Genomic DNA, 12,589 nt, shown 5'->3' with positions numbered 1-12,589 from the left:
GATGTTGGCAACAGTCTCTAAAGGTTAGCATCAGCTCAGGCCAGAGAGACACTGCAAACAGTTACAGCTGCTGTTCTGGCCACCTCTCTGAATACAGTAGCATAGGCATTTAAGACTGATTAATATCAAAAGCGCTCTTCTTTAGTTTATAAAATTTGTAATGCCATCTACTACATTTCTCATATTTTAATAAAATCTCTTCACTTTTCACCTTTGCTAGTTTTAAAGGGTTGAAGTACTTATTCTCTAGGCCTTTATTTTTGACCTTTAACATTATTTTTTACTTCTTTCATGATGTCTCGGGCTTTTTCTTTTTTTAACTATTAAAAACAACATTTATACCCATTCTCTCTTTCTTTCTTTTTTCCATTGTACTTGTTTGCATCCTACTTTTGGTAACATTTGTAAAGACTGCCCTGTCATGCCCTAAGAGGTCAGTCTCTGGAGACCGGATTCCTTCCTGGGGGTTTCCATCACTCACTGTCATTTACGGCTGACTTCAATATGTCTAGTCTTCTGTATACATTGTGTGGATTTTCACTTGTTTACCGCTTTATTCTTCTGCCATTTTGAAAGCTTTATTATGTGCTGTTTGTCATTCTTTTTCCAATTCACTGTGTGCTATTTATCCATGGCAGGCAGGAAGCGTGGGCCCGGACCTGACAGCTGCAGGGAGATCCCGCCACCCTGGCAGAGGATGCTGGCTGTAGCCATTTGTCCTCCCACTGGGCTCCAGCCTCTTCTCCCTTCACTGACTCCTTAAAGAGGCTGAATACATCTCAAGTGCCTTGTAAACCATTGGCTTGGTCAAGCTATTCAGTGGGTCACTGTAAAGACATAAGAGAGAACTGAAGCAATCATTACCATTGCCATTTCACCAACAAAATACAACCTGGGAAATGCAATGAGATTCTACCTTGTTTTTGTTAAGTGGCTATTGTGAAAAAAAAAACAACAAATATTGGATGGGGAGAAAAGGGGAAATTGTTAGTAGGGGTGTAAATTAGTACAACCATTATGGAAAATGATATGGAGGCTTCTCAAAATAAGTCAAAATGGAACTATCATATGATCCATTAATCTCACTGTTGAGATTAATGCAGATGAAATTAAATCAGTATGTCGAAGTTATATCTGCCTCAATATATTCACAATAGCCATCATATAGAAACAGCCTACATGCCCCTCAGTGAATGAACAGATGAAGAAAATGTGATCTATATGTGTCACAGAATACTATTTGGCTACCTAAGGATAAAATCTGGTCATGTGCAATCCTGTTCACTTCATAGTTCTCTTGCAATGAATGCACCTTAAAGATATTTAAGTGAAATAAGCCAAGTACAGACAGACAAGTACCACAAAGATCTCATGTATATGTGAAATCTAAACAAGCCGATTTCAAAAAAAAAAACAACTTAGTAGAATGGTAGAAGATAGAGAGTGGTCAAATAAGTTCTATTGTTCTATTTCATAATAATGTCTTAACAATAGGTATTGTATAATCCCAAATCATCATATATAACAAACAAATGAAAGGCATTCATTACAAGTAAGTAAATCCTAATTGCAATTGATGATAAATGCATAGGATGCAAGAATTAAAAAATGGCAAGGAATACTTACTTTGATATAATAATCAGGGAGCATCCCTGAAAAAACTAATAGAGCAGGCTGGGAAGGTGGCTCAGTGGTAGAGTGCTTGCCTTGCATGCCTGAGGCCCTGGGTTCAATTCCTCAGCACCACATAAGCAGAAAAAGCTGGAGTGGCACTATGGCTCAAGTAGTAGAGCGCTTGCGCATGGACAGCGCCCAGACCCAGAGTTCAGGCCCCATGACCGACAAAAAATAAAAACAAAAACAAAAAACGAATAGAGCTAACAACAGGAGAAGAAGAGGGTCACCAAACAAGAGAAAGGGAAGGGCAACCAAGGCACTAGGAATAGTAGTTCAGTCGTGCTAAGATAGGAAAAGCCTCAGGTAGGAAAAGAAGTAAACAAGATTGGTTGAGGAAAAATGGGAAAATACTAAAGCAGCAATAAGTGAGCTAGAAGACAAGCAGACTGTGCATTGTCATGATGAATAGTTGAACTGTTATTTGCTTTTAGCGTTATATTTACTTGTATATCTATTCAAATGTATATATGTAGTAGATATCACATGCACATACACAAAATGTAAATAATGGTGGATGTAAACTGAGATTTCAGTGTCTGTTCCCAAAATTATCCAGTATTTGCTTCATGAGTTAGCACCTTTGAAATGATAGCCTTTTGCTACATTCCTTCCTAAAAAGCAGCTCAGTTGTTCAAGTTTATCATTTAATTTGCTCTGTCTTTATAGAGATTCAGTTAATTTCCAACAATGTGCTATTATAACAATACTCTGCCCCATTAGATCTTTGCACATGAGTAGCCAATATTGACAAACTCCAGTGGAGTTATTGGGCTATGAGTTTGAACATTGTCTAGATATTGTCAAATTCATATTCTCCCCAATTATGTATGAGAAGTGACTATTTTCTCAAGAACCTGGCCAGAGTAGTGTATTATTTTGATATGTGACAATGTTTGATAGTTGACAATTTGATAAGTTAAAAGTGACTTTGTATGCTATCTCAGATATCTATGAACAATATATTGTCTAGTTTAGCTTGTTATTAAACTACTTATCACTGGAATCATGCTTTTTAATTATTCAACATTAATTGAATATAATATAATTTAATTCTTATACATTTTTATGCCTATGCCAATAGGTTGCTTCTTTAAAATGATGAGGATTTGTTTCAATACAAGACAAAATATTTATCCACTCTAATGTTGATTGACATGTAGATTTATATTCCAAACCCATATGGAAAACAGTGCTTTGAAATGCTTGGTAATGTCTCCTTGGACAGTTGGGAAAAGGCGGCTCACGGTGGGCAGTGGGAAGATGCAGCTGTAGAAATATGAAAAATTGGCATTAATGTTTGCGGTTGAAATAGCTGCATCCATACACATTCCCACCAGCAGTCTTAATTATTTGACTTTTTTTCACTTTTTAGGACCAATATGATGGGTGAAAACAGTGGGCTTTAATTTCTAATTCTCAGTTTACTAATAATGTTGCACTTATTTTTATATTATTATTTTCTGAATATTGAAACATATGTTTACATCTTTTCCCCTTGTTTTTCATTGTTTGTTATATTTTCTTACATATTTATATAATTTCCTGCTTGTAGGCAAAATTTAATTTTTTATTGGGTGTATGTGCTACAAATAACTTTTCTCATTTTACATTTAAGGGTATTTCCATCTTAATTATGTTGCCTTTTGGTGGAATAGACCTCTTAGTTTTAAGAAATATACTTTTCTGTTCTTTATGGATTTTATTCTTCATGCTCTTTTGAACAACTCATCAAAGTAATGAAAATATTCTCATAGATTGCCTTCTAAAATTTTACAGTTTTACATTTCATCTAAGACTTTAATCCATGTGCAATATTCCAATTTGGGGAAATTAGCAAGGATTTAAATTTGTTTTATCAAGAAGGTAGCATACCTTTACAACCCTTTCTAGAGCTCTACTTATGGCTGAAATGCTCAATTGTCAGATGAGTATATTTGTATATCTGAGCTCTCAGTTCATAGCCACCACTCATTTTGTGAATTATGCATATAGCATAATGTCTTAATTTCTGTAATTAAATAAGTCATTTGTGGTACTGAGAATCTTCCCATTTTGTTCTTCTTTAGTAATATCTTGTATATTTTTAGCCCTTTGGCACTTCATATAAATTTTAGAATCATGTCAAATTCTATTGGATAAAAAGATGCCTACTGAGATTTGGAAATTTTATTACAGTAATTCATGCCTATCCATAACATGGTATGAATGTTGCATTTGTTTAGGTCTTCTTTGATGGTTTTAAATTAAATTGCTTTCTTAATTAAGAAGTTCATGTTATTTTGATGGATAATGTTTTAGATATTTTATGATTTGGTAACATAGCATATATTTTGTATATGTAATTAACTTTCATGTACAATAAATACACATATACAATATATACACAATACATAAAAACATACATATATGTATAAGAAGATATATATGGATAAGAATATATATGTACATGAAAGTTTATTTTATGTCTTCTAGGAGTCCATGAGACATAAGAATTCACTGTTTTGGGGGTTAGGGATTTAGCTCAGTGGAAAAACACTCATCCGGCAATTGCTAAGGCCTTGAGTTTGGTGTTCAGCTCTGGGAGAAAATGAAGTTTTGTTTTGACTCAACATCATTGCTAAGCTCTTGCTCACTCTACAGTTTTTCTGTAAGTTTTTTTATATAGATAATTATTTCAACTGTAAATAATGGCAGCATATTTTTCTTTGCTTCACTCCATCTATTTTGAGGTTTGTAGATTCTTCTGTCTTAATGATGTGCCAGGGTTTCAGAATATTGAAGATCTTTGATGATAAATAAATCCCGATGCTTATGAAAATGCTTTCAACCTTTGATAACTGAGTCGCATATTTATTTAGGTGTTCCTTCCTTCTTTGTCTCCTTCCTTGCTTGCTTGCTTGCTTTTTTTCTTTTTTTACTTTTGTTTATGTAAACATCCTGAATAGTGGTTAGGAAAATTGATTTCTAATCTCATGAACTTTTAATAAAGGAAGAGTTATTCAACTTTTCAACATGTTTTCTTAACATTGTGGTATGAGTACATATTTTTAAGCTCCAAATATGGCAAATTATATTTGAATTCACAATGTGGATCTTTTGGGAAAGTCAGTATACTCAATTTGAATTTTCTTTTCTATGCATAATTGGCTTCAATGTGCAATTATTATGTGGAAGAACATCCCTCTGTGTTTATAAGTGATATTTACCTGTTACCTAGTTCTTTGTTTCGGGGGTGAGGGGGCGGTCATGGGGCTTGAACTCTGGGCCTAGGCGTTGTCTCTCAGCTAGCTCTTCAGCTCAAGGCGAGAGCTCTATTACTTGAGCATAACGCCACTTCCGGTTTTCTGAGTGGTTTATTGGAGATAAGAGTTTCATGGACTTTCCTGCTGGGGCTGGCTTTGAACCATGATCCTCAGATCTCAGCCTCCTGAGTAGCTAGGATTACAGGTGTGAGCCACCAGCGCCCGGCTTGTTATCTACTTCTTTTAGTAAAGATTTTATTATTGTTAAGTAGTTGTATAAAGGAATTGCCCTTCAGCATAACAGTTTATGATTTCAATGTGTCTTGAGAACATCACCTCTTTGAACATTTTCTCCCATCCCTCCCAACCCACTCTCCTCAATTTTCTTAATTTTTAGGGTACATACTGAATATTTTGCCATTCGACAAAGCAGTTTATGTATACAGTGCAGTTTATGTATACAGTGCAGTTTATGTGTACAATGCAGTTTACGTGTACAGTGCAGTTTATGTGTACAGTGCAGTTTATGTGTACAGTGCACTTTATGTGTACAGTGCAGTTTATGTGTACAGTGCAGTTTATGTGTACAGTGCAGTTTATGTGTACAATGCAGTTTATGTGTACAATGCATCGTGATCTGTGTCATCCCTTCGACAGCTTCACCCCTCTTTGGCCCACCCCTTCCCTTATTTTTCTCAATTGTGTGGTATACACAGTGAATTATTGTCTGCCTTCTCCCTCCTTCCCCCTTCATTAGTCTTCCCCTCCCCTTGGCCCCGCCCTCCCCTCTTCCAAGTACCTGTGTCCTGGTACTTGTTTTGTTGGGGCTTGACTTAGTCTTTTAAAAGAATTATATCATTCATGTTCTCCATAGAGCCTATTCTACTTCAGTTAATTCATTTGTAACCACCTGCTTACCACAGGTGCATTTACTTGTAGATTTATAGGCACATTCAAGTTACCACACATGATAGAAACCATGCAACCTACGTCTCTCTGCATCTGACTTACTTAAGTTAATATAATTTTTCCATGTCTCTCTATTTCCTTATGAATGATACAATGTCATGCTTTCTGATGGAAGAGTGTCAATTTCCTTATGAATGATACAATGTCATGCTTTCTGATGGAAAAGTGGAATTTCCACTCTGTGTGTGTGTGTGTGTGTGTGTGTGTGTGTGTGTGTGTGTGTGTGTGTGTGTGTATTAGTTTAGGCACTAAACTAATGCTAGCCTGAGATGGAGGCTCAGGCAGGAAGTACATACAAGACCAGCCTGCTTAGACAGTGATACTCTATCTCAAACAAAAAGAGAATTGGGGAGTGGTTTTTAATATTTTCTATCCTCTATAAGAGATAAAATATTTAAATTATTTATCTCACAGTAATTTGTAGAGTACTTTGGTGATAGCATTGGGGTTTATTGCTTTGTTTGCAGAAAGATTTTTAATTATGATTGTATTTGTTTAATTTTGTTCTTTACTTTTTGAATCAGCTTCTGTAAAGATGTGCTTTTCATAAACACCACAATTCTATTTAAGATCTTATTAACATTAAAGTTCATAGCACACTTTTATTGCTGTCTATTGAATTCTGCAATGTCTTTAATTGCCCAATTTTCTCTTCTTAATATTGCTTATTTGTACCTTTTCTCTTTCTTAAACTTGTAAGAAGTGTTTCTGTTTTTCCAGTCTTCTCAGAGAATATATTACTGACTTTTCTGATCCTCTCTATCATCATTTATTTTTATTTTGTTACTCGTTGCTTCTATTTTTTAAATTTTTTTCTTTACACATAATTTTGGTTTAGTCTGGTTTTTGTTTGGTTTGGCTTGGTTTTACTAACATATTTCTTTTCAGACTTGTAAACAATGAAGTATTTGTGATTATAATGTTTTCTGTGAGGACTGCAAAATTTCATGCCTGTGCTGTTTTCAATAGTTTGGGACCATGCTTATTTTCCATTCTAATGCAGTTCTAGATTATGATTTACTGAAAATTGAATTTCTACACATTTGATGTTTTTCTACATTGCCTTGTAATTCAATTTCATTGTGGCCCTCTACTATGCTTACGTGATACTAGTTTCTCAAGATTTCCTTAAGCTAGTTTCAGGTTCTATCATGAGATCTTGCCTTACAATTTTCAATATGTATGTAGAAAGAGTTTGTACTATCCATACTGGCTGGTACTCTGTTCCATTTCAAATTTTTTACCTGAAGGAATATTCAAATTGCCTCTTATCTTCAATTCTATTTTTATCTATTTGATATAGTAACTTTGAAAAGTGTATTGAAACAGACCTCTATAGTGGCGGATTTATAAAGAATTACAGAGATTTACATACATTTATATCATAGATTGCATTGCATATTTGAGGCTGTATTGTTAAATGTGTTCAACTTCAGAATTTTTTATATCTTCTTGGTGAATGAACACTTTTATCATTATGTAGAGACCCCACGTATATATCATAATGCTCCTATCTTTAATCTTGTTCTTTTTCTTGCTTGCTCTTGTTTCTCTTTCTATGCTTATTTCATTCATTACTAGCTTACTTACTTTTATATCACATATCAATTATACTATCTGCTCTAATTTTTGTCTGCTAATCCCAGTATCTTACTCATCAAAATAGGTGTCTTGGTTTTCTTTTCCCTTGAGAATGCATCACATTCTAATGTCTGTGGCATATGATTTTATGTTATATTCAGGACACTGTGAATGCTGTATGATTAAGAAATGATGCCTTTTGTTTTGTTTAATTTTAGCAGGTGATTGATATAATCGCAATTAATGAATCTCTCTCTCTCTCTCTCTCTCTCTCTCTCTCTCTCTCTCTCTCTCTCTCTCTCTCTCTCTCTCTCTTTCTCTCTTTCTCCCTCTCTCTCTCTCTCCAGTTGAAGGACTGAGGATGTAGCTCAATGATAGAGTACTTGTCTAGCATACACAAGGCCCTGGCTTGATCCCCAGCACTCCAAGAAAATCATTTAAATCTCAGCTCAGTTCTAATATCCCTGACTCAGCCACTCACCATCTACACTGTGGGTGTGTGGCTCAGAGAAAGCTTCTATGAGAATTCCGTGCTTCCTCTCACTGGCTCTTTGGAAGATTCTCTCACTTTCTAGCAGACACAGCTGTACTTTGTTCTTTGGGCACTTGGACTTCCTGAGCTTTAACTGCCCTGCATGTGTAAATCGAGAAATGTAATTCCCTTTCTCCATATTTTGACTTTCTTCCAGAATAGTCCTTGCATTTTTCATAGGAATGTGGTACAAAAGGGGTCAAAAAGAAAAGTAGGAATCTTAATTCAAGGGTCAAGGAAGATTTTCGTGCCTAGTTATAGGATATCAGAAAAGGAGATCAAAAGAAGTAGAGAACATGATAGCTTTTCTTGAGTTAGAAACAAGGGATTCTGCATAAGGGAACTAAAGCATACTGACATCAAAATACAGCATTTTTGTTTCTCACTGAATAATACTGTTCCTGTTTCTTATTGGCCTCTTCTGCTTCCTCCCACCCAAGTCTCAGTCTATTGAAGGCTCCAGCGTTCAGCTAATGGAGGAAAAAGGTGTGGCAAATTGAGGAAAAAAGAACCAGCCAACCAGATCTCCCTACTGTGACCTGGTAGTCCCTCAGGGCTCCACTCCAGGCTCAGGCCCAACTTGGGGAAAAGAAACTTCAAATTGGACAGAGAGGTTATGAGGGCTAGCTTTTCTCTGAAGATCTTAAAGAAGGATAGGGTCCCATTAATATGCAGCAGAAGTGTTTGGATTACTAATTAAAATTTCCCTCTGATATTTGTTTATTTATCTATTTGCTTTTGTGCATTTTCTTTCTTTGCTTAACAAACAGCTCTTGTCTAAACTGACCGCGTTGTGTTTGAAATTCTCTTGTAGGTTGTGGCCCAGGCCATTCTATTCATGTGTATGAACACAGCTGGAATCTTCATCAGTTATCTGTCCGATCGGGCCCAACGCCAAGCTTTCCTGGAGACACGGAGGTGTGTAGAGGCCCGGCTGCGCCTGGAGACAGAGAACCAAAGACAGGTAAAAGCCATGCGCCTTTGTTATCCTTGAGTCCGTCTCCAGGATACAGAGATTTTTTCTTCCTTTCAAACATATTCTGATTTGCAAGGGTCTAAAATAGTTATTTGATTCCTAAGCTAAAATGGATTGGTCTTATCTTCCACACTAATTATTTGCTTCCTACAAGAAATAACTGGCACTCACCAAATATCGTTCTAACACCTTTGGCTAATATCTGTATGACAAACATTGTCATTTATAAAATCATCTTTGGCCTTTTTTCTTGGAACACTACACAGTGAATTTAAATTATGAAGTAGACTCATGGAAGAATCTTTTATTCTCTCTCTTTTTCTTTTTTTTTATTGTGAAAATACTATACAGAGAGGTTACAATTACATGGGCAAGATAATGAGTACATTTCTCATCAAGCATTGTTGCCTCCTCCTTTGTTTCCCCTTCCCATCTCCCCCCTCCCCCCTTCTCCACCCTGGCCTAGAATCTTATACTTGTCTAATTACTAATAATTTGCTCTAGTTTTCAGGAGAGATATTATTGTACAAGAAAAATGCTATAGACTTGATGTCAAATTCAGAACCAGGGATGTAGTCGGCAACACAGGTTGGATGAAGGTGGTGTGAATGGTGGAGCAATGAGTTCCTGTTTGAACTGGTTGAAATAAAAAGTGATCTTGAGTAGGCTGATGGAGTCGCTATTAAAAATAGCTGTGCTCTCCAGTGATAAGTTTCTCCAAAATGAAATGAATTTCCAAAAGATAATGATTTGCTTCTAAAAAAGCCACTCATGTATTCAAAACCATATCTACCAGTGCTTCTGAAAAGTGATGATTAAAAAGAAATATCCAGATTGTGTTGGAAATGGGTTTCAAAATCAACATGTAGTCTCCTAACTTTACATGCTTTGGGGAATTCTAGGCACAGTAAATATTAGTTATGTCATACTAGGCCCTGTTTCTTAAGGTTCTATCATTTTTGTTGTTGTTGTTGTTGTTTTGGGGGCTTGAACTCTGGGCCTGAGTGCTGTCCCTCAGCTCTTCAGCCCAAGGCTAGCGCTCTACCACTTGAGCCACAACACCACTTCCAGCTTTTTTTTCTGCTGATGTGGTGCTGAGGAATGGAACCCAGGGCCTCATGCATGCGAGGCAAGTGCTCTACCACTGAGCCACCTTCCCAGCTGAAGATTATATCTTATTGCACATAATACTGTTGTGAGCACATTTGCTACTTTAAACTTCATGCACTCATCATTTGAGAAATTATGAGTAAAATATCTGAAAGACTGGACATTTTCTTTCTGATTACTTTGAGTGGATTATGAGGAAAGCACAAGTCAAGTAAGCAAGTGAATCGGGGACTGGGTGACAATGGCAAACAGGTCAGGTGCAACCTGCCATGACTCCCCTCCCCCTGCCATATGTGTGGCCATTGGAGGCAAAGTCTCAGAGGAAACCCCTGAACATGCAGATCCTACTCCAGTTTCACAGGATTCAGAAGAGATATTTCTAAGTTAGTGCCTACAAACAATTATAGGACCCCATTCATAGTTTTGTTATAGATCCTCCGAATAGCTCTTCGAATAATTTACAAGAATAATTTCATTTAAAAAAAGAAAACACTTTGTGCAATATGCATGAGTATCTCCCAGGACTCAGTATTATGTTCCCATGCAAAACAGAGCATTTGCCAGACTGGCCCATTACTCTTTCCATGGGACTTGTGCCAAGTAGGAGAATGCACTTATTAATAATGTATTCAACTTCTCCTGCTGTGCTACCACAACAAGAGCTGCATTGTGGGTAAGCTGTCGGATACCTCTTATGCAATATTTGCAAGATATCAGAGACACTGACAGTCCTTTCCTTAAATTCATACGATTCTTCTTGCTTTCCTGGTATTAAAGTTCTGATTCTAATGATCTTGGAATCCCTGTAATCTTGTAATTCAGCCTCATCGGGGTAATCTTTCAATACCTAATAATATAGAAGGGATAGAAAACGACATCTCAAATGTGGTGAAAAGATCTTGGTTCTGTTACTTCCTATCTGGCCACATATGTCACTGAACCCACAGGTCTAAGTTCTTCATCCATTCCTGAGGATGTGGCTTCCTCTCCCACAATGCATTTGCCTCAAGTTAAATAATGTGCTTCAGTAAATACAAAATTATAAGTCAATCTCATAGTTATCATGGATGATTTTATTTGACGGAAGCTTCTTAGGCTGTAGGTTTCTCCTAGCTCTATGTTCACAACTATAGCCAAGTATTCCTGTCATATGATTGCTTCTCCTTCTTCTAGGGTCCAAAATAGTTATCTCAGTACTACTCACTTCTAAAGTTACTTTCCATTGACATTCGAGCACTGCTGTAGGTCTGCACTATCCCTGAGAGTTCCTCAGTGAAGTCTAGGAGAAAAGATTCGGGCTTTTAAAGGAGAGTGCCCTGGGTTTAAAAATCTCTGCTTAGTTACTATTTTAGTGCACTTGAGCAAGCTCTGAGTCTTCATCTCTCCATCCATAGCAAGGAGATAATAATACCCTGCCTGAAAAGTCTCCTTAACATTTGCAATAGTGTGTGTAATGCCCTTGCAATTCAGTGAAGCGTTTCCATTAGCATTATTGTGTATAATTACTTATATGAGTCAGACAATATAGTTCAGTCTCAAGAGGACTCATTTGAGAAAACATTATGAATTGGCTTGTCTCCACTTAAATAACCAAAGGTTATTTATATGGAGGTGTTTCAGGATAGTTGTTCTCCTAGGGCAAAAATTAGGTATGCAGAAATCATTACACTACATTCATATCTTTTAGAAGATCATCATGTCATTGACAAATGTATTCTATTTACCTCATTGCAGAGCAAATTAGTTACTACAACTCTTAAAAATTCTACAGTCATCCAGGTACCTGTAGCTCATCCCCATTATGCTAGACATTCAAGAATCAGATCTGAGGATCACAGTTTGGTTCAAAGCCACCCTGGCAGGGACCTCTGTGAGACTCTTATCTCTAATTAACCACTAAAAACTGAAGTGGAGCTGTGGAGCAAGTGGTAGAGAACTAGCCTTGAGCACCAAAGCTCAAGGATAGTGCGTAGGGCCTGAGTTCAAGCCCCAGGAGTAGTGTGTGTGTGTGTGTGTGTGTGTGTGTGTGTGTGTGTGCGCACACACGTACGCACGCGCGCACGCACGCACACACACACACACACACACACACACACACACACACACACACACACAATTTTGTCATCAGCTGGGCACCTTTGGCTCATCCCTGAAATCCTAGCTACCCAGGAGACTGAGATCTCAGGATGGTGTTCAAAGCCAGCCCAGGTAGGAAAGTCTGGAAGACTCTTCCAACTAACTACCAGAAAACTGGAAGTGGACCTGTGGCTCAAAATGGTAAGTGGTAGCCTTGAGCAGAAAGAGCGCAGGGACATCACCCAGGCCCTGAGTTCAAGACCTATAACCAACAACAACAATAAAAATTTCTATAATCAACAAAGGGGATGCTTTAAGAGTCTAAGTGACAGACAGAAAGTTCCTTTCGCTTGGATATTAATAGCATTTTTTTGCAATTACAAACTCAAAATGAAACAGGCTATATTCCACAGACGCAATCAAGCT

General features: G+C 37.0%; 1 protein-coding gene across 3 annotated transcripts in view; it reads left to right on the top strand.

Annotated features, from left to right (window-relative positions):
- The window catches only part of Adcy8 (adenylate cyclase 8), a 196,116-nt gene that overhangs the window by 34,921 nt on the left and 148,606 nt on the right, over positions 1-12,589 (top strand). For all 3 annotated transcript variants that reach the window (XM_042699949.1, XM_042699948.1, XM_042699947.1), the window contains exon 2: positions 8,816-8,965. In XM_042699949.1, coding sequence (XP_042555883.1) covers positions 8,816-8,965 — 150 coding nt within the window. The remainder of the gene's footprint in view (positions 1-8,815; positions 8,966-12,589) is intronic.

The sequence above is a fragment of the Dipodomys spectabilis genome, unplaced genomic scaffold, assembly GCF_019054845.1.
Source record: "Dipodomys spectabilis isolate Male_0828 unplaced genomic scaffold, ASM1905484v1 ptg000264l, whole genome shotgun sequence".
In the NCBI taxonomy this organism is placed as follows: Eukaryota; Metazoa; Chordata; class Mammalia; order Rodentia; family Heteromyidae; genus Dipodomys; species Dipodomys spectabilis.
Note: the sequence above shows the minus strand (reverse complement) of the source record. Positions and strands in the feature narration are given on the sequence as shown.